Source organism: Rhinatrema bivittatum, chromosome 7 (assembly GCF_901001135.1).
Source record: "Rhinatrema bivittatum chromosome 7, aRhiBiv1.1, whole genome shotgun sequence".
Taxonomy (NCBI): Eukaryota; Metazoa; Chordata; class Amphibia; order Gymnophiona; family Rhinatrematidae; genus Rhinatrema; species Rhinatrema bivittatum.
In genome coordinates this window covers 293,666,556-293,689,438 of record NC_042621.1, presented here as the reverse complement: position 1 = coordinate 293,689,438, position 22,883 = coordinate 293,666,556, and the positions used below count along the sequence as shown (strand labels likewise).

The window sequence follows — 22,883 nt, the reverse complement described above, 5'->3', positions numbered from 1 at the left end:
ATCTTCTGGTCCTCTGCTGTGGAAATTATGTGTACGTGGGGGGTGGGCAGAGGCTGTAGAAGCTGAAGCCCAGACTGACTCACGGGGTCCTCTCCTCTGCTGGGAGAAGCAGGCAGATGAGCCTTCAGGTGCTCTGCTGCTGGACAGGAGCGTGGGGGCTCTGGAAGCTGAAATCTACATGGGGTGCAGCGTCCTCCGCTGGGGCTGCTGGGAGAAGCAGGCAGATGAGCCTTCAGGTGCTCTGCTGCTGGACAGGAGCGTGGGGGCTCTGGAAGCTGAAATCTACATGGGGTGCAGTGTCCTCCGCTGGGGCTGCTGGGAGAAGCAGGCAGATGAGCCTTCAGGTGCTCTGCTGCTGGACAGGAGCGTGGGGGCTCTGGAAGCTGAAATCTACATGGGGTGCAGTGTCCTCCGCTGGGGCTGCTGGGAGAAGCAGGCAGATGAGCCTTCAGGTGCTCTGCTGCTGGACAGGAGCATGGGGGCTCTGGAAGCTGAAATCTACATGGGGTGCAGTGTCCTCCGCTGGGGCTGCTGGGAGAAGCATGCAGATGAGCCTTCCAATTAACTGCTGCTGGAAAAAAGAGAGTGTAGAGTTTGTGGAAGATGAAGCCTAGGTGGAGTGTCCTTTGCAAGGAAAATTAGAAAAGGCAGAAGGAATGGAAGATCAAACCTAGACAGCTCATGGTGTCCTCCAGCGTCTTCTATTAGGAAAAGGCTGTAGTGAGCCTTCCAGTCCCTCTGCTGCTAGAGAACATCAAATCCTCCTGAACATGTATGTGTATACAGGCAGGATTGACTCTACCTGCACGGAGGAGCCTTACAGGTACCCACCGTCGGCAGGTGAACCAAGTCGAGGTAGAGACCAAATCGGGACCTTTACGTATACCAGACGTTCCCCTCGGGTTGAGCCTTTGGGTGCCAGGGTCAGCAAGACTTAGGAGGGGGTCTCTGCTGACAGCAGAAGAGAAGGTCCATAGTGGCTAGGGTCATAGGCAGGTGGCAGTCAGGCACATCCAAGGTCCAGGCAACTGTGGACCTTGGATGTGCCTGACTTGGAGGCAGGCAGTGGTCAGGCGATTCAGAGGTCCAAGCTGAGATCAAAAACAAGTATCCGTCCAAGGCGGTGATAAGGGATGGATAAGCAGGGCGAGGAGGCAAGAGCAAGAATAAGCGGGCAACAAGGATGGGACAGACTGGGACAAAGACTGAAAACTGGAACACAGGGAAGCAACCTGCACTATTAGGAACTAGCTGGACCTGTTGCAGAGGCGAGATGCCTTCGGGGACCTGCCCCGATGATGCCATCTCTAAGGGGCCGCGGCCCCTTTAAAATATCAGGAAGTGCTGCACACGACCGCCGTGTCTAGGAGCGGCGTCATGACATGTGGCTGGCTGGTGGCGTTCGCCGTGTCAGAGAGGAGCAGGGCCAGCCCAGCTGGGGAAGGAGAGTGTGGTAATTCATGGGAGCAGCCCGCCGAACGCAACATATAGCTTTTCTTTTCTTGCACTGTCCTGGCTACATTACCCCAAAATGCAGCATTTGCTTTTTGCCTGAAAAAATAAATAAAATAGAAAAAAGGTCTTTCCCCCTAATCTTCTCCCGTTTGTTCTTGTTGTTTTTCCCAGAATACAGCAAATATAAAATATTCAGTGCTCTGGATAGAACATTCAGTTTTTATTTCATTTATAGGCCACAATTACAATAACTCTATTGAGCATTACAAAAACAAGACAAGCAATCAAAATTACCAGTAAACATAATATATCTCAATGCGCTCAACCAACCATCACATGTAAAATAAAATTCATCCCAACATAAAAGCCAAGTGCTGATCCAGCCACCCTTTAAACTATTTAAAAATCACGAATTCAATGGAATGATCCAGTTACAATTAACCCGTTAACTAAGATCGGGGTCACCAAATTCCGAATTAAATAGCTAGGTTTTTAAATGCCATCGGAAGGGCAGATAATCCGACGCATGCCAGATCTCTGATGGCAAGCTATTCCAAAGGCAAGGCCCTATCCAAGAAAATTGCCTATTTCCTTGTGCCCTTCAAAGGGGGCAGCAGGTGAAGTTGGACACAAAACCCAACATGCCAATTGCAAAGTTCATCTAGGGACATACCAATCCAGGAATCTTTCTAAATACTGGCAACTGAAATCTCTCAATGGCCAAGACCTTAAAGGAGGAATACTGTTCAACTGGAAGTGTAAATTCCTGAGGAGAGCCATGCCAACTAGCACTTCTGTGGGCCCCTGACAGTGCTCTAGCTGCACAATTCCAAACTGGCCGAAGTTTGATCAGCAGGTCATCAGGAAGATCCATATAAAGAGAATTACGGTAACCCAGACGTGAAATGACTAATGCTTGCTCCACAGTCTTAAGACCATTAGCATCAACAGAAGGACGCAATTGTCTGATCAAACTCAACTTGGAAAATGCTACCTTTGAAACCCTGGTTACTTTGTTTGTCCAGTTTTAGGAAGGGGTCCAGAATTACTGATGGGGAGGTAAAATTATCTAATATTTAAACAAGGAGGGCATTCTAGCATAGAGTCATCCCCTTACCCACGTAGCCTCAGTCTTTTGCAGATGGAGTCAGAGTTTGTTATTCCTCATCCATTTGGAAATATCGGCAAGGCAGCTGTTTGAATACTGAATAGCTGTAGGGGAAATTCTCCCCAAATAAATGTTGAAGAAAATGGGGGACCATATGGACCCCCACAAGCCATAGGATAAATGAATTTTCCAGTCAGGTAGTTACGGGCGGGGGGGGAGTATAATACAGAATAAGATATGCAATTAGATACACAATATATGGTCTTGGACTTTACCAGTGAATAGTTAAATAACATAGCCAGGTTACACTATGGAAGGTGGGCTACAGTTCAAGACCAAGTAATGCAAAAACATCAATTAAGGACAAAGGTAGTACAGTACAATCTGAAAATAAAATAGTGCAGTAGTGCTGTCTAAAAGGGCTTTAAACAGTTTCTATCACCGAGTGGAGCAAAATGCTGCTTCAAAAGAGCAAAGGTTTTCACCAGTTTCCTGAAGGACTGTAGATCTGGGGAGAGTCTGATGCGAGGTAGTAGGGAGGAGTTGCATAGTGTCGGGACCCATCCAGCAAAGGTTTTCTTCCTAGTGCTGGCAACTCGTCGTTTCTTTTGGGGGGGGGGGGGGGGACACATGGATATCCTGAGGTAGTTCGAGGCCAGGATTAGGAGTTTGAATTTAGCATGCTACAGCGTGGGGAGCCAATGCAGAGTTTTTACGGTGCATGTAACGCGCGTGGCCAGAACAGAAATTTGCGACACCGACTTATCACATTTTTTTCAAAGCCCACCCGTCAGCCAATCAACAAATCGTGCTTTACGGCGTTGAAGGCCAATGATTTTTTTTTTTTTTAGACTAATCACTTCTAAATTGATAATATGAATTAAAAATGTCAACTAGTGCAAGCAGCACTGTTTGGGTTCTGAAAAAAAAACCAGCTTGTTGGAGTCTTAACCAGTTCTATGAAATGCAAAAACTCAATCAACTGCTCTTTTCCATCATCTTGCCCAAAAAGGTCAAGTTAGCAACAGGTCGATAAGCATATGGGATAACCAGCATCTAGGGAGAGATTTTATTTTTTAAGTTGGTTTTTTCAAGGTCAAATTTTCAACTTGTTGGGAAGAGATCAAATTCTAGGTAAGAATTTACTAAAAGTGTGAACCAGGCCAAAAAATCACACACACACCCAAAGGCAGCACAGATAGAATTATTCCTATCTAAAAAAATCTAATTTCATGGTCATGAGGAAACCCTTAAAGCCCTAAAACCAAGGACACAAATGTTCCCACTTGAAGAATAAAGCAGGAAAATATACAAGATCCTTCCTCCTGCCTCTCCCCACCCCACTTTTAGAATTGAGAGACATGGATGCTATCTCAAGGCATTTATGCTCCGGAGATGATGAAAGACTTCCAGGACCCTCCAGCAGAAACTTCCCCAAGCTCTTCTTCCAATTTTTAATCCCAGAGTAGGTTTTCATGTCAAGCCTGCAACACCCTTACTTAGTCACATGTTCTCTCTTAGCCATTCAACTCCCCCCCTCCATGGTGCATGCATTCCTCCAAAAGGTTGCAACACTTCCTCCTCAACACCAACCCTACTGCCAGCCAACTCTTCTCAACTCCAAAACGTCTTCTGCAAGATCTTTGACCAAACCACAGCTTTGTGCTGCAGAAGCTAGATTTAGCCACCATCCCCTGCCCATCACACCCCCACCCCCAAATAACCCTGAAGCACGCCAATAAATTCAAAGCGTTCTACAAATTGTGTCTCTTGCATAATGTCCACCATACCTACCCAAGTTGTACTAGGCACTACCGTTAAAAAAACCCAAATATTTTAGCATTTTCCTGCATTGTGTAGAGTTGATCCTGAACTCTCAGCTACGACTGTGTTACATGTAAATAACCTGAGCCACATCCTTGCAGTTCAAGCAACACAGAGCAACTTTTTCCACAGTTCAGCAGACGGTATAATTTATGGACACCCTCCCCCACAAAGCTTTTTTTTTTTTCCCCCAGATATGTTTATTTCAATACCAAGGAAATATTAGCATCAACAATCTAAAAAAAAAAGGCTCCCTATAATCATTGCTTCCACCATCATGAATTTCAATCGGACTGGGTCACGGAACACGCAGCCGGTCACGCCAGACACATGGAAAGCATCAAGAGCGCGGACAACTGAAGACCAGCAGCACGAGAACAAGTTGTGCACTCTTCAAGCTGAACTCGGTGAGATGACAGCAACCCTTTTCCCCGTCACAGGATGCGACCGGCATGGATGATGGCAATGCTGTTCTATGTTGGGTCATCCGGTATCCCTTTCTGGGTGGGGCTTCTCAGACTCGTGCGAAATGCAGCATCCCGCACAGTGCCCGGATGCAGCTATTGCGGTCACATTAGCCCGATTCCAGACGATCTTCATTGGCTGCCCATTTTACAGAGAGCCAGAACCCAAGCCAAAGATCTGGCTTGGGTTTTGGACAAAATGGGTCACTGTCACGCAGGCAAAAGGCTTTCCGGCTGAACACAATGACCAGGAGGGGCATCCACAGGCCTTTAAACAATTAGAAGATATGACAGCACGCCAAGCTGTTTTGTCGTCTCCTGTAACCTTATTACTGTTTTTGTGTTTGTCACGTTAATGAAGCAGAATCTGTTTCGTACTGCGATTTGGTTTTGGTTTTTATGTTTACTCTGTATTTGATTTTATTCATTTTGTTACCCATTGGGAGCCAGTACGTTATGACCAGCGAGCTAGAAACGTACATAAAATAAAATGAAAAATTCAGGATAAAAAAAATTAAAAAAAAAAAGAGACCCAAGGATAAGTCAACAAGTAGCAGCAATACAGCCAACAAACATGAAGGCTGATATTTAGACTATACTGAATAGCCCTGCATGTTTCAAAATATAAACGTTATGAGGAAGTAGAACTTAATGCAAAAGGCCTCCCAATTCCTAGCCTGCCCTCCATCATGGACAAGTCACAGGGGTAGAGGGCTTACAGCAGCTCCTGGCACCAGCCTTGCCACAAGACAGGACCCAAACAGCAAAGGCGGCAGGTTCTGCCCCTGCCTCAGTCACAAAGAGGCCTCCGGAAGTGTCCAGCAGGAGTCAGCGAGAGAGAGAGAGAGAGAGAGAGAGAGAGAGAGAGAGAGTGCAAGAGAGAAAATGATTCTGTTATTTTGATATTTTAAACGTTTAAAAAGTCATTAAAAAGTTTGCCTTGGGCACTGCCAAGATGGAATGGTGGTTTTAAATTTAAATAAAAAATGGCAAAGTCAGGCAGGATGGTTAGCAGAAAGGGCTCCCGGGTACCACAGTAAGACAGACGGCAAGAAGAGGGAGCAAAATAAATAAATCTGAGTCCCGAGCAGCTACACAGGGGCCAGAGCCTCAACTGAGACCCTAGATGTGAAAGATGGCAGCAACGGGCTACAGGGCACAAGGAGCATTTTGAAACCACTGCGAAGACTTCACTTGGGCCTTTAAATCCGGCACACGGCTTCTGCTTTTAACCTGCGGAGAGTAACTCTGCCCTTCCGTTCAGGTGCGGCTAATTAAAGCTTGCAGCCAAGGCTGGACGGCTTTAAAATGAGACATTTTTCTGTGTCCTTCAAGGGGTAAGAAGATAGGAAAAATAAAAATACTTAAAAGCCTTTCTGAGGGAACTCAATATTTTTTAGCAGTCGGAGTTTTTTTTGTTTTTGTTTTACGCTTCTCATTGCTTGTAATTAAAGAAATCTAACCCTACTGGCAACATTCACGGACCTTGCATATTGTAAGGCCAGCATGGCGTCAAATATCTTAACTTCGGTGAGGGCAGCTTGGGAAGCATGGCCTGTAGATTTCTGAACCCCCAGGGCACCTGCCAGCAAATAAATATGGACAAGTGCAAACTCAATTTTTTAGGGCTTAATTTATAAACTTAGAAATGCTGCAATTAAAGAGTACTTTGTTTTCCTATACATATATAGGAAACAAACAAAAAAAGATTCAGATTTCCCATTCTATAAGCAAGCGCCTACAGCACAGTAAAGCATGTTTTATTCTATTTCTCCCCACTCTATAAAATAAAGAATTTTTTTTTTTTATCCTCAACATCAATGCTCCTGCCTCCAAAATGCTATCACCTACTTTCCTATGAAAAAGAGCATTTGCTAAAAGATTCTCTCTCTCTCTCAATCCAACTACCGCATAAATAAATACTCCCAGACAGCTGGGAGAAACGGACCCTGCACGTCCCAGTCACACGTTCACATGCAAAGATCCGCAGCTGTCGTCTGATAAAATTAAAAAAAAAAAAAAAAAAACTAAATACCCACACGTGCACGCATCCTAACTGACCAGCTTCGTGTGTGTGTGTGTGTGTGTGTGTGTGTGCAGGAGTGGAAAATAAAATGTCATCCTCCTCACCCCAAACTGCTCATCTACAATTCATGCCACAGTCTCACCAACTCACAAAACCAGCCTCCGCGCACACACACACACACACACACACACACACACACAGGAATCTTAAAGGCTTCATCCCCTCACCACCGCGCCCCTCCCCCCCCCCCAGCGTAACCTTAGAAGTACGGATCGGCCATTAGTGCAACTATTAAAATATTCAATTTCCAGGGCAAATGCAAGATATATAATGAAGTGCAGGGCTGAAATCTCCCTCCCCCCGCACCTTCTCGGACAGAAGTGCACTGTACCGATTTCCAGGCTCCCCGAAACATAAAACTTTCCTGTAACTACATTTTCATAGCCCCCTGGAGAAGGATTGTTGACCAACCACTGTTGTTCCATTTTCTACAATACGATGCACGGAAAATTACTTACTCCAGCAAAAGAAAAAAAAGATGATTCCCTCTTACATACAAAATTTCTACAATCCTACATTAGAATGAAGCAGAAGAGTCACCCCGGGTGCATCCCTCTTAAAGCATGTGCATTTATTTTTGCCTGGCTCCTTCGCTGTAATCACCTGTGTGGATCTTGGTCTGGTTACGTTGTAACTCAATATACTTCGCGTCTCTGGGACTCTGTTTTGAAGACATGAATGCGCCACACTTCCACAAAAGCGGAGCACATAAAAAAGCACCGTGAAACCGTGCAGGCTTTTATACCCGCCTCACTCTCTAGCTCGTGTGTCAAAGCACTACGAATCCACATCCACCGAAAACCAAAACACACACACACACACACACTCAAAAAAAAAAAAAGAAACCAATCAGTAAAGAATTAACCATCCTATAACAAGCTCAAGCATCACTCCGCTAGTCAAATATTTCCAAAGGATAAAGAGTTAATGTAAACACCAAAGTGTTAACACAAGCATTTTAAAGTATTTTATTGTTCTGTTTAAAATGTAATTACTTGTGTAATTACTGTAATATTACATTGTTTTGGGGTGGGGGTGAATGTCACACTTTGGAAAGTGCTGTCAAAACAGTTGGCGTGGTGTGGGGGGGGGAGACACCATTAACCCTTCACCCCCAGCAACTCAAGTCTTTTGTGCAAAAAAGGGTATTGGAATCAGAAAAAAAAATAAAGGGAGGGGTGGGGGGGGAACATGTTTTCTGATACTGGTCCCACAACATAACGAGTCCGCTTCTCTCCCTGCAAGGTTTTCCAATGGATACACTTGTATCCCACAGCAGTTTGCACACATGCTGCATCGTGAGCAGAAAATGTAAGCATTCACCTTGGAAAATCAAACACACTTAAAGGGTAAATATAAAAAAAAAATAATAATAATAATAATAATAAAAGCTACAAAAATGATTTGCAGACTTGTGCTTTAATACCATAGGTCATAAGGTAGGTTTTGGATTTAAACTAGCAATCCAGCATCTAAATTATAATAAGGATTGTTATTTTTACAACGACAGAGTCAATTTTAAAACGAGAGAGCGGACAAAAAATGCTTTACTTCTGACTAGACCTCTCCTCAACGCCCATCCCCGATAGTCTTAAAAATCAATTTGCATTACTGTCAAAAGGCTGAATTCCAGATTATACAGAAATCTTGTAAAGGGTTTTGGTTTTTTTTTTATTTTATTTTAAAACGACTTCTTAACCTTTGCAAGTCTTGTGCAATTAAAGCAAACAATGCAGAATATATTATTCATTATAAAAACCGACAATGATATTCCACCAATTCTTCACATTCTTAGGAAGGACAGAGTGTTCCGGGGGGGTCCCGCTTTTCAGACACTACAGTGATGCAGAAACAGTGCAAAAATCCACTAAGAAGGAAAGCGGCAAAAAATTAGAAAAAAAAATTAAGATGAACAAAACAGAATTTTGTCAGGAGCCAAAAAAAACTTCCACAGTATACAGAAAGACTGTGAAATCTGTGTGCAAACTATGAAATATCTTAACAGAACACACCTCATTACACCAGAAACACTAGCTGTGTCAGAACTAATTAACATTTTCTAGCAGCTCTCAAATACAATACAATACACTGCTAGAAACAGATCCTCACTGTTCTGATTTTTAAATTATATGATGTTACATTAACCTATATAAAATGAGACAAAAAAAAAACCCACTGATACAACATGCTGTAAGTATTAAAAAAAAAAAAAAAACAAAAAACATCATTCATACACACACACTCTCTGATTTCTTGCTGCTGGACTCAAAAAATTCTAAGTGAAAAATAAATGTGGATCTCTCATTCTTAGTTTCCGCCTGACGCGGCTGTGCAAGGACACACACACACCGTACAGACAATAAAACAGCGAGATGCTTCCAGCATCTTCAGCACATGAAAAAAGCTGAACAACCTTGTGGAGGCTCTTTATTCTTAAAAGAATACATCCATTTGCAATTATTTTCTGTATTGCAACTACGGCAGGATCAATACCGAAAAGAAAGCAGGGGGAGGGGAGGTGAAGACAACCCCCCACGGAAGCCAAGCCGGCTGCTCACAGAGGTTATCATCACTAAATGGCACCTTAATGAAAGTAATAAGGATGAAATTTCTAAAATGTTAAAAAATTACAGCCCGGGAAAGGGGGGGGGAAAAAAAAAAACACCTTCTAAAATTTGCATTCCTGGGTAGAAGCAGCTGAGGAGCAGTGGTCAGCATGTTTTCCACCACACTCTGCCCCTAGAAAAACAAAACACACGCTTGCAGCGACTTTCCGAGGTAATTATTGCACTTAGCATGTGCAACGTGAAACTGCGGTTTTTCTTCCACTTGGATTCCAAAACTACCTTCACTGCCCGATTCACTCTGCCTGGTGTAAAATGAGAAACAAACTCCCAGTATAAGAAGCATTACAAAAAAAAAAAAAAAAGTTATAGAACTGGAGAACTGCACCTCCTGTCCCACATTACATTTAAAAATACTGTAACCAGAATTTGCTGCTGAATGCTGGCATAGATCTTATGCCATGGTTGACCTTGCCCTGAAATATCAACTCCAATGTCGTATTAATAAAAAGGTTTTTGTTGGGTTGTTTTTTTTATTAATCTGTCTAAAGACATTCAGGATAGAGGAAACACTACCCAAGGGAACCTGTCAATGCAAAACAATATAACACAGAGGACAAATGTACAACCAAATTCTTCTAGGGCATTTTCAATCCCCCAGGGGTCTCCCATTCATAATTAAAACAAAAACAAACAAAAAAAAACCACTCGACCAGGTTATTGCTGATCTTTGCTGTGCAGGGAACAGTCTAGCAAACTAGTAAGTAAAAAAAAAAAATGGAAATAAAGGGAGAAATTCATTTTTCCAGCCAGGCTACAAAAGTTACAGTTGTTCTGCCCAGAGAAACACAGCCCCACACGCAAAACGGGATTTTCAGTGTCCAGCCCAGGGCACGCGCGAAAGAAGGTAAACAAATGTATATTTCACGGTGGGGGAACAGCAAATGTGTTTGCTCTGTCAGACTTCAATAAAAGAACCAAAAGGGAACACAAAGTTCAAGCACTCCAAGTTCAAACCTGCCCTACTATTCAGACAGGCAAAAACAAAAAGAAAAGAAAAAAAAAAACTCTTCCTTTACTTTGAACAAGAGTGGGTCTGTACTTTCATGTTAGCATCCTGAATGTTTTTAAAGCGATATAAACAGGGTCTTCCTTATTATGCAAAAAAAAAAAAAAAAAAGTTGGGAAGATTAATTTGGCTTTTTTTTTTTAATTTTGTCAGTTTGGGTGCATTAACTTGTTTCGTTTCTGGACACAATATAAATCGATTCAAAGAACATAAAAACATGCACAAAAAATATCATCAATACAGTAGCCAAGAAATTATGTCTGCTTAGGTGAAAAAAAAAAAAAGGGCAGAAAGAAAACATTAAAACGCCAAGACGAACAAAAAGTGAAACAAATATATCAAACAAAAAAAAAAAAAAAGGTCTAGCCTAGTACCTGCTGAAGTGGAAGAGTGAGGGCATGACAGGAAGGGGGGGGGGGGGGGGGGAGAGAAAGCCGTGCGAGTGCGGCAGCTCCAACGCAAGCAAAGGGTTAACCCCGGAGAGAGGAAGAAGGGCCAAAACGAAACAAAAGCCAGGGCCGCACGAATAATGCAAACATTTCTAAAGAGTCCGAAAAGAAAAGAAAAAGATCACGACGCCCGATGGAGAGGAGGGGAGGGCAAGACAAAAAAATTAAAAAAAAAAACTTTCCAAACTTTGCTAGCAAAAAAAAAAAAAAAAAAGATGGCGAAAGTAAACAAATCCCGGGCTGCCACGGGCGAGGAAAGTTTTCGGAAAGTCTGGGCGCGCGTGCACTGCAGCAGGAGGAGCAGAAGTCAGGAAGAGGTGGGGGGGGGGGGGAGAGGTTAAAAGGCCAGCGTGAGAACAACAACAACAATAATAACACTGCTAATGAGGAGGAGGAGGAGGAGGGTAGCAGAGGCGGGTAGCGCTCACTTACGGTTCTGGCGGTGGGGGAGAGGGAGCCGTTCGGGAGGTAGGGGCCGCTCAGGTCGGGGATCATGATGAACGGGTAGCCGGGATAGGGTGGGCCTTTGAACAGCCCTCCATCTTGCCTCTTCGCAGCTAACATGGCGCGGTAAAGGGGGGGTGGGGAAGAGAGAGAAAAGTGAGGAGATAAAAAAAAAAAAAAGGCAAAAAATTGATTAGAGTTCATGAGGTGGTAAATATTATATAAGCGCGGAAAGGCCGCGCGCAGATAGCGCCCCCTCCCATTTTGCGCTCCCCCCCCCCCATATCCCATTCACCGTCGTCGCCCCCCCCCCCGGGAGCGCGCGCGCCTGCCTGTGAGTGGGGACGGGCTGGCGCGGGATTTTTAGTTCCTTTTTTTTTTTTTTGCAGATCGTCCCGACGCCGAGGACTTGTGTGCGCGCGCGCGCCTGCCTGCTCCTTACCTTCCTCCAAACTTTCTCGGGCTTTCTCTCGGAAAGTTTCCGTGCGAGGCGGAGGCCGCCTTTCCGCCTTCGGGGTCGCGGTGAGATAAGGTGTGCGGCGAGGGGAGGGGGAGTGAAGAGAGATACAAAGAAACAAAACAAACACAAATAAAAAAAAAATAGTGAGGAGAGAGAGCAACAGTTACAAGTTCTGCAAGAAAACAAGAAGCAGCGCCGCAGACCTTCCACTCCCCCCCCTTCCCCCGGCGGCCACGCTGCCGTTACCAGAAAGAAAAAAGCCGCTTTCCAAGGCTTGCAGAGCAAAACCCCGGATCGCCCCAGAAAGCTCGCAAGCGTTTGCACTTTCCCCCCTAAGTAGCCCTTAGATTCTTTCGGTTATTAATTGAGCTCTCGCCCTACCTCGGAGTCCGAAGAGCTATTCTGATTCGTTTCCGACTCGTTGACCAGCGAGGACTTCACGTCGGCTAAATCCCTCTCCGCCGAGGAGTTCTCCGAAATTTTCTCCTCCTGCTCCCCTTCGTCCTTGAAAGAGATCAGCTCGTCGTTGGCCCCCAGGTCGTCCCCGCCACCGCCGTTCAGCTGCGGCATCTTTTTCCCCCCGGCAGCTTGTGCAGCCGCCCCCCACCCACCCCCCTCCCCTCTGCCGGCGCGCACACAGTTCCCCCCCCCTCTCCCAAAAAAAAAACTAAAAAAAAATAAATAATTTACAACAACAACCACCAAAAAAAAAAAAGTTTGGAGCTTTTTGTGTCTTAATGCAACAGCCGGATTTGTGCAAGTGAAAGAGAAGGGGGAAGGACTGCAAGGAGCTGCTGAAGTTTAGGGGCTGGGGGAGAATAGAAGATTTTAGGGTAGGGGGGGGGAGAGAAGAGGAAAGGGGAATGTCTTTCCCCTCTCCCTGGGAGTGAGGAGGCTTCTCTGCGTGTTGTCCTGTTTTCCAGGGTCCAGTTAATAGACGGGGGAGGGGGGGGGGGGTTGGAAAACAGAAAGACACCCTCTCAAAAAAAAAACCCCAAAAACCTCCGAAAGGTGATCAAAATAATAACGAATAAACGAAACCCAAACCGGTAAAATAAGGAAGGGAGGGGGGGGGGGGTTGATGAGGGGGAGGAAGCCCAGTTGAGATAAAGGAAAGCGGTAGATAGAGCTGCGGCCGCTCGGATTGAGTGAGTTGAAGTTGGTCGGAGAGCTTTTCAGTTCAAAGGCGGCGCTGATTGACAGATAGAGGGGAGGAGGGAGGGCCGGAGGGGAGAAACAAGAGGGAGAGTCTGGGATCCGGGATTATTGACAGCGGAGAAACAGACGCGCATGCAGCGCACACACACACGCACGTACTCACACACGCACATACACATACAAATTAATGAGATTCAGAACGGGGCGGGGCCTCCCCGTGACGTCGGCATACATTATAAGGAAAATGTTGGGAAAGTTAAAAAAAAAAAAACCGCCTTTAGCCAGGAAGAGGAGGGGGAACAGCGAGAGATCGAGGAAGAAGAGGAGTGCAGAAAAAAAAAAAAGAAGAAAAGAAAATTAAATTCAGGGGTATGCCAGCAAGGAAATAAAAATGCACCGTGGAGGTAAAAGGTATTAGAACAAAATAATTAAAAAAAAAAAAAAAGGATGGGGTTTATTTATTTATTTTTTTTGTGCAGAGCCGGGGGAGGAGAGGAGGAGTTGTATGGAGGGGGGTTGCTGTGTGGCAGGAGGGAGTGCCCAGGGTGCAGGCACAGTCCTCCTGCACTTTTTTTTTTTATTTCTTACGTTTCCTTTACTGCAGGGAGGCGACGCGCCTGCACGCCCGAAGTTTACCTTCCGCGGGATCTTAATAGCCACTAAGATAAAACACACACAGACCCGGGTTTTGATTTGTTTTGGGGGGGTTTCCCGTGCAAAATGTCAATTCCCGCTAAGCGTGACTTCTCGACTTTTTTGTTATTTGCTAGGTCGCTTTGCGTTTTGTTTGAAACAATCGCATCTGAATGACTTTCGGACTCCCAACTTCTTCTGGAGTGGGTTGTGGTTTGTTTGTTTTTTTTTGGGTGAGGGGAGGGGGGTTTGGTTTCGTTTTAAAAACTGGGGAAAGCAGAAAAAAAAAAAAAAAAACCCCAACAAAAGCAAAGCAATGGCAGCGAAGGTAACTGTGAAAGAGGAGGTAAAAAGTAGACATAGACTTTGGGACGTTAACAACACTGGCGGTGGAGCCGGGTTGTTGTTATAACAAAACTAAAAGGAAAGAAAAAGCGGCCCTCCCGATCGCACGGTAGAGTTGAGAGATAAAAGAAGAAAAGCGGTCTGGCTGGACGAAAACGAAACCGTGAGCATGGTGGTTAATGCACGTGTGAATCAGCCGCAGAGGAGGTTTTCGTGGCCACGGTGCAGAGATCAGGGCCGGCGCTTATTGTCGCCTGCCATGCAGCGAGTCAGGGAAAGGGCAGAATAAATCCATTAACGCCGGGGGACTTCGGAAAAAGAAACGACGGAGATGTGAAAGGCAGAAGAGAACGACGTTTCGGAGACGGGCGCAGCAACAACAACGTTTTCGTTGCCAGGAGCGAGAGGGGGAGGGGAGGGAAAGTACCTGAAAGAAAGTTTTACGAGGAGGGAGGAGGAGCGCCGCCGCCAGCAAGCGAAAATTAAACGAAAAGGGTGCAAAAGAAAAAAAATTACATTAAAATAAAAATGTAAAAAAAAAAAAGCCAGGGATCTGCTCTATCAAATAATCAGCGCATTAATATTTACCGGGAAGGAGTCTTGGTGGTGTGTTAGCCGAGTAAACCTATCGCCTCCGTTTAGCCCCGCAAATCCGTTTTGGTCGTGTAAAACAATGGCAAGGTGAACGAGGATGGGGAGGGCGAGGGGGGGGGGGGGTCACATCTGCCGTCCGGCTGCATTCCTGCGCAGCGAAAAAAAAAAAAAATATCGCCCGAGCAGGCATGTAATAAAATATGTATTTAAAAAAAAAAGTTACCTTCAGAATTTGCGTGGTAAAGAAGATGGAGACAAAACAGAAGTGTAAAAAAAAAAAACAACCTTAAAAATCACAGCGAAGGCAATTTACAATTTAAATATTAATCTGTAAAGCAGAAATCGGGCGAGGAGGAGTAAGGAAAGCGAGAAAACAAATGTATACATTTAATCAGGCAGGATTGCCGGGCACACAAAGAGCAGGGCTAATTAGTCTCAGCAGGTAGGGACTAACCTTCACTCTTCATAAATAAATAAGGCTGTGAACACTGTCTGACTGACAGTACTGAATCAGAAAAGGGATTATTTCAAGACGTTAAGCATTAAAAAAAAAAACACACACAAAGCAAAAAAAAAAATTCACTGTTAAGTCAACCTACAAATAGATTTAACGCTTTCTCTCCTCCCTCTTCCTCCTCAATTTTTATATTTGCCTGTAAAGTTTTAGGGGAGGGGGTGGGCAGGATCACTATCCAGCCTGGCCAAGCACACTTTTTCGTTCTAGTTTGTTTCCTGTAACGCGTATTCTGATCTTATTTACTCAGTAAAATGATGTGATCGTTTCCTTTTGGGTTCATTCCATCCTGATCTGTGGTTAGCTCAGAAATTCTCACTGAAGGTGATAAGTCTGTGAAAAGTGAAAAAAAAAAGTCTTTGTGTGTGAAGGGACATACCAGTTTCCCTTTAAGGGCCTACCAATTCTCCAATTGTTATCCATTTTATATTAAGCAAAAAATTATATTTAAGTTGTCATCACAGAGAGAGAGATCTTTGATCTCTCAGTTGATTCGTTGGATAAAATATGCAACTTGCCTCAGTTTATACAATTTAACATTCAAGAAATGTCAGGTCAACCCGTTTAGATTCTTTTTTTTTTTTTTTTAAGGTGATGGTTAAAAAAAACAAAAACCCAGCAATAAATATTGTGTGCGGCGAGAGCTCGCCTTATCCCTGTCTCTTCAAGTAATACCATGCCTGGGCTTCCACGCAAATCAGTGGGAGCTGTCATGAATCCCTCAGCCTGGAGAGAGGCCTCCATTCCTCGCCCTTCCGCTACCCAAATGCTCACTTTGGGAAAAGACGGACTCTAGGTCTGCAGGAAAGAAGGGTTTAAGCAGCCAACGTACTAAGTTGTATCAATATTTCCAAAGGCAAGTTCGGACTAGGGATGTGCAATCGTTTTTCCCGAATTAGGCAATGTCAATGAAATCGCCTAATTCGTAATGGTTCGGGAGAACTGAAAAACTATCGATTTTTTTCCTGAAATTTCAGGAAAAAAATTCATTTTTTTTCGTTAGCGCGCGCTAAGTCTGCCAGGTCAGTGCGCGCTAATGGGAGTTAGCGCGCGCTGACTCCCGATAGCGCACGCTAACCCGAAAATCGGGGCCCCCGAAAAAAAAAAAACCCCCGAACCACGAGAAAAAAGAAATTCCCGCCGGGGGGGGGGGGGGGCCCAAAACGAAGCCAGACATGAAATTTTTACCCGAAGCACGTCTCTAGTTTATACGCAAAAAAATCAGTGCTGGTGTGCGCTGAATGGGAAGCTGCCAGCTGTTTGCCCTTTTAGCAAGAAAAATTAGGCATTTCGCTTTCCAATGCCCCAGGTACAAACCTAAACTAGATTTTATCATTTTGCTATAAATATAGCAAAAATAGTGCCTGCGATTAAAAAAAAAAAAAGGCATGGTAAGGGTCATTTCTGAGATACCGCAATGCGCACTATTTTACCACATGTTGGGATGCTGCCGGTGAGAGAGAGAGCAAGCCTCTTTATATGGCTCTCATATAAGTAAACTATTTATACCACTGTAGGAGAGGCAACAGGTAACTTGGGTTATAAGGCGGTTATATAAGTAAAGTATTTATACCACTGTAGGATCAGCAACTAGTAACTCGGGGTGAGGTTTTGGTGGTGGCCTAGGTTTTGGGGGGGGCACTTTTACACGCACAGTCAGAGATACGAACAGCGCAGCACACATCGGCGAAGCTTTGATGTGATTTGGAGCGAGGAAAGGGACACAAAAATGAGATTTTTGTACGTTGTACTCGCAATCTAGCTTGATAGCAGCTAGGTAAAGAGTGCATCAAACTAGGTGGAGAGTACATTGCACAGATCTCCTCCTTGTGTCCCTTTTTCTCGCTCAAATCACATCAAATCTTCACTGATGTGTGCCGTGCTGTTCATACATCTGCCGGGGCATGTAAAACTGGCCCCAAAACCTAGGCCACCACCAAAACCTCACCCCGAGGTACTAGTTGCCCCTCCTACAGTGGTATAAATAGTTGACTAATATATGTAACAGGATTTGCAATTTTTAACGCTAAGCACCCCCTCATTTTAATTTACTCCACCCTAACTCCGCCCAAACTTCTCCCATTTGGGAAAAATCTGCTATTCACCCTCATACGACGGTTTTCCAATGTTCCGTTAACATTATCAAGCGATTGTTATATATGTACAAATGTTCAAATTTTCTCTGTATGGTTCTGCAAGCTTCGGTTCTAATTGTTCCATGTATTCGCTACCGAGCGACTGTTATGTTTCAATGTAAACCGGGGTGGTTTGTATTCTATACAAGAACTTCGGTATATAAAAATTTAAAATAAATAAATAAAATAAATAAAAATGTAAACATTTGTATACGCATCTCACGATGTTTTATTTATCACTGGTGTTATGGCATTATCGCGGACGTTAGGGCCCTCTAACGCGATTTGATAAATGACCCTGTTAGATTGTGAGCCCTCCAGTACCTGAATGCAATCCACTGTGAAGTGCCTGAAAAGCAGAATATAAATCAAATAAACAAAGTTGTACTTTTTTCCACGAGCGGCGTCTTTTAACACGGAAACTTTCTTTCGTGAGTTTTTGCGCAAATTCAATGCGGAATAGCAGCTGCAATGCAACCCGTTGCAATTCAGCTCATTAGCCGTGAAAGCGCAATTGGAACTGCGTGTGAGAAACCCTTCACAGCCTTTGGGAGGTGTGCTGAGGTATTTTGCAATAAACTATGTAGAAAAACTGCGTGTTGTTTAGCTCTTTTTGCATATAGTGCCCGTTGGCAAAATAGCATGCAAACCTTTACGAATCTTGGTGCAGCTTACTGCATTATCGCTTGCATCATCTCCGCGGCTGTAATTATGTGTGGCCAGCTCGCATCTCCTGGGTTATCGCTGCATCCATCTAAAGAAAAATCTATGCAAAAATAAGGAAAGGAATAATTGAGGGAAAAAAAAATCATCCATCTCATAGCTTCCAGGTGCCTGTTATTTCACTGGCATCTTATTTTATTCGGGATTATTTTGAAGGCTGTGATACCTTTTACTGGACAAGCATAAGAATTAGCCGAGCACTATGTTGTACAGGAGCTCTTCAGATTCCCCCCCCCCCCCCCCCACACCATACTAACACAGTAGATGACTACAGAGAACGGCCAGTTGATCAATCAAATCTGCCTGGTTGTTCCAGTCTGTACTGCTCTAACTAAGGATATCTCACAGATGTCACCCATACAAGCTTGACCACCAACAGGATATCGTGCCCCATCCAAGTCCAGATTTTTATTTTTTTTTCACACACCTCGATTCTGCATTTTACCGACGTCCAGGCCTGGGATTTGTCAAAAGGCAATCTAGGCCTGAGCCTAGGGTGGCTAAAATCTGGGGGACAGCAGGCTGGCTGACTATTTTACGGCCTTTCAGCTGTGCTGAATCTCGGCAGAGAAAAGCCCTCTTGTTTTTGATCCAGCCCCTGTGCCCTCCAGGCAGCATGCAGGGAACTGGAGAGGAGGGGGAGTGAGCCTGCCACAGAGCAAAGGTGGATCATTTTTGAGAGGTTAGAAGGGGGCCAGGGTAGAGATCGTTGGAGGGGTAGGAAGAGAGGGGGGAATCGGCTGAGGAGTGCATGTCTGTACGTGAGAGGGCGTGCGGCGCAGTGTTCACGTACGTGAGAGAAGAGACCGGTGCCGAGTGTTTGCGTATATGTGTGCATGCGTCATAGAGCGAGGATGCGAGGAGGAGCAGGGCTGGAGCATGGTAGGGACACCTCCCTCCTGTCCTCCTCCCCACCCACTGCAAGCCAAACACTCCCTCCCTTGATCTTGGATTCTGTCCTCCCCTCCCCAGATCCTGGAATCCACTCCCTCCTCCCCATCCTCAATCCAAGGACCTCCCTCTCTCTCTCTCCCTTTTCTTACCCATTCCAGATTCCTAATCTTCCCCGTCCCTAGTCCTCTCCTCCCCCTTTCTCCTCACCCCATTCCTGATCCTCCTCTCTTCCTCTCCCCATCCCTGAGGTCTCTTCCCTGTACTGATACTTGAGATCACTTTTCTTCACAATTAAAATAAATTATACTAATTTACTGTAAAACCAATTCATTTTTATAAGATAACATAAAAGATGGAAAATGTTTGCCAATTTGCTTCAGAATTTAAATTTTTTTTCCACAGAATCTACCCCAAGGTGTCAAAGGACCCTGGGTTAGAAAGTTATTTTTCAGAATACTGTTCGCATTGCAGTGGAAAGGAGAATGCATTGACATAGCGGAGAGAGGAACTGGGACGCTTAAAAACATCTTTCGTCCTTCCAGTGGTGGGATTAGTCGCGATCTGAAGAGTGGCTTTCCCGGTGCGTTGGATTTTTAAGGTTGGGCAGGCAAGAGTTTTAGGTTATGCTTGGAAACAACAGGTCCTTCCCTAATACGTTTTTCTTTTGGTCTGATTTGATTGTAATTTTTTCCCCTAGGGGAATTGTCTTGCTAAATCATGACCCATGCTGTTAATGGCCGGCTGATACTTCTCTGATCCTTGTCTTTTACTTAAAGTTGGGATCCACTTCCTGGTACCTGACATTTGAAATGACAGGTACCAGCGCACCCAGGATACTGTATAGGCGCTGTATAGCGCTCTATACAGTAAAATGGATTGCGCTTCTTGGACACGCTTTGGACGCGGCTTGCATTTGCATGCCATTTAAATACTGTATCGAGCGGTTTTTATTTATTTAAATTCTTTTACTATATCAATACTCAAGACGAGGTCTTATCGTACCGGTTTACAATGTGATCCGGACTGTGCGCGCGCGGCAAACGAGCGGGCGCCCGGCACTGCCGCACTCTTTCTGCCGCGTCCTTACTGTTATCGGCCCGTAAGAAAGGCGATAATCGCTTGGCTAAACTTCCCTGGCAGGGGCGAGGTTCAATATCTGCGAAAGGTTTGCTTTCTGTCCCCAGCTCCTGATTGCGATTCACACGGGTCTGGGGCGGGGAGAGTGGGACTAGCCACCCTGGCCTCCGTGTGGCACACTGCCTGAGCTGCTCGGCCCTGCAGAACATCTGGTGAGATTCAAGCCCTGGCATTGTTTCACGGGTGGGGAAACAGCTCAGCTGAGGGGAGATTTGGTATTGTCTCGGGGAGATTTGTCCTCCCTCATGCCTTTTTGCCCACCTTCAAATTTTAGAGGATAGAGGTTCCTGTGATATAAAAAGTTATTATATTATATTTAATAATCTCATGCTTATACTAGGTCTGATTACTAGGAAACAAGTTTCTGAACCAGAAGGCCTCCACATTTTTTGTACATTTCCAAGGTATCTTTTTAGCTTTTTTTTTTTTTTTTTAATCTTCATAGCAACAGACGGGGGGGTGGGGGGGGGGGCACCATTCTGATTTTCGGGCGGCGTCTAATTCCTTTCCAGCTGTCTTTTCTAGAAGCTGTTTTTAGTCTAATTTGCTCCCTAGAAACTTCCCTCGCTGCGAGTTCTGTGCCTGTGACGTCTCATCGCCTGGAGCCAAGTCTGAATAAGTTTCTTAAGACGCGCGCGGTGCTGAGGGAAGTGTCAGGCTCCTGCTCCACTTCTGACAGACGGAGAGAGGGTGGGGGGCTGGGTTTGCGGCATGTGCTGCTGTCAAACGGGGGGGACATAAAACGGAGGCATTTATCTGCTTCTTGCACAGCTTCTAACTCATCCTCTTCCAGAAGGCCCCTCCCCCCCCCAGCAGTCCCGGGTTTGAACGTCACTGCGCAGCGCGTGGCGATCGTTTGCAGTGCCCGATGCAGGGCCTGCAGGTGCCAGAATGCGTCAGGACGGACCTAAAAAAAAAAATCCCCTTCCTGGACCCGGGGAACTCGGCAGCTCCCGTTTCTTGGACGCGGCATGTGCGAAGGGATATCCTAGGGATGTTCACTTCGGATGCGCTGAAATGCAGGTCTGCTTGCAGCCCTAGAGAACCAGAGCCGAAACCCCCCTCCCCCCTGCAGAGACCCGCAAAACCGGAATGGCCCAATACCTTCCTGAAGGACTGCAGATAGCACTGGGTTTCTGGATAACCCTATATGCAAATAAACCTCAATTATTATTATTATTTTTTTTTTTTAGAAAAGGTAAATGGAAGTATTTCTCACGAGTATTAATTGGAAAACCAGACCCATCCGTGGCTCTTAGGGACCGGGCCTGGGCCCTCCCTGTGGGTCCTGGCGATGAAGCTTTTCAGGGTGTTAGGCAGCCTCGGAGAGCAAAGCAGCACGGCCTGCAAAGGCCTTCCCCATACATTGTTTTTAAACTCTGCCAATGACATTTGCAGCTATTAAAGTTGTGAAAAGCACCCTCTCTTCTTTCCACAATTGGATCCGGATTGTTTAAAGTCATTTTATCTCATGATGATTTTAGTTGTAGGTGTGTAAAAAAAAACAACAAAAAACCCCCAAACCTGGCCTGCGTGTAAAGGTGTGGGAGCGCCCCCAGGCAGTGGTGTGGATGGGCTGAGCGGGCACTGGGCAGCCTTTCCAACACCCAGGGGCTCAGGAGCAGCCCACGCATTTAAATTGGCATAAAAAAGGAGGCCGGAACAAGAAGGAACAGGAGTTTTGGGGCTTTCCGGGGGGGTGAGGGAAGTAATTACAGTATATTACGTTTATGACATCTAGAGAAAGGGACTCCGCGCAAGCATTTGTGGCCACCAGTTAAGCCACGGGACCGCCACAAACATTTCCTAAGGACGGTGCAGCACACGGGGTGCCTTCATCAGGAATCCAGCTTTATCCAGGCTCCATCCGACTCCTTTAAAGCAGCCCCGCCGCACCAAGGGCACTGCCACGAAGGGTTTGCCGGCAGGGCCGGATTTAGGATCAGGTGCCTTAGGCCCGTGCCCTGGGTGCCACGTTCCGAAGGCGCCCCAGAAACCAGGACAGTCCTCGCTGCTCTGTGATTTCTGGGGGCAAAACTCCCCCTGCCCTCCCCCAGGTCCTCTGTCCACGGCTCCCATAATCTTAAATCCAGCCCTAGTTATTGTGTAACTTTATCTTTAAGGTTTCTCTGACTTTTATCTTGTTTATCGTAAAAACTTACTATAAGTAATAATAATTTAAGGAGATGTTTATTAGAATTAGGGTTTAATGTATATTTTGTATTTTTTTTCCTTACTTTGCTATCTTTTGTTTTTAGTGGGGGGGGGTTTTTCTTTATTTGATATTTTAATTTTATTTACCAATGTTTATTTAATTGTTTTTATCTCCGATTTTTATTTTTACCTCTTTGAATAATCTTTGTAAACCGTTTTGGTCAACTTTTTGTTTGTGAAAAGACGGTATGAAAATGTTTCTGAATAAATAAAATAAAAGAAATACCTTTCCCCATCCCAGTAGTTTTCTGTAGCATTTTATGACGTGGGGGGGATATTATTTTTAATTTCAGGGAATTGTATTATACCAGGTGTTATACGCCGGAAAAGTTTAATAACGAGAACGATCAGAAAAATAATTCATTAGAAAGCCGTCACTAATTTAAAGACAAATCTGGGAGCCAGCACGCGTATGCGATGGTAGTCCACATTTTTTCTGAAACGAATCTGTCGTACACAGATTTGAGGGAGCGGGGACGGGATGGGGAAGGCTAAGACTTTGGTTTGTTTCTCTGGTCTGACTCAGTTTGTTCTTGATAGTGACTTTTTTCCAGTTCATCACTTAACTTGAAAGCAAACAAAGCTCCTCCTTGCTTTGGCCCTCAAAGTCATC

At 45.0% G+C, this 22,883-nt stretch overlaps 1 protein-coding gene across 39 annotated transcripts in view; it reads right to left on the bottom strand.

Moving 5' to 3' along the window:
- The window catches only part of TCF7L2 (transcription factor 7 like 2), a 349,902-nt gene extending 337,386 nt beyond the window's left edge, over window positions 1–12,516 (bottom strand). For all 39 annotated transcript variants that reach the window (XM_029610399.1, XM_029610400.1, XM_029610406.1 and 36 more), the window contains exons 1-3: window positions 12,305–12,516; window positions 11,906–11,972; window positions 11,452–11,576 (exon numbers count right to left, since the gene is read on the bottom strand). In XM_029610399.1, coding sequence (XP_029466259.1) covers window positions 11,452–11,576; window positions 11,906–11,972; window positions 12,305–12,493 — 381 coding nt within the window. In that variant the 5' untranslated portion in view covers window positions 12,494–12,516. The remainder of the gene's footprint in view (window positions 1–11,451; window positions 11,577–11,905; window positions 11,973–12,304) is intronic.
- Between the last annotated feature and the right edge of the window lie 10,367 nt (window positions 12,517–22,883).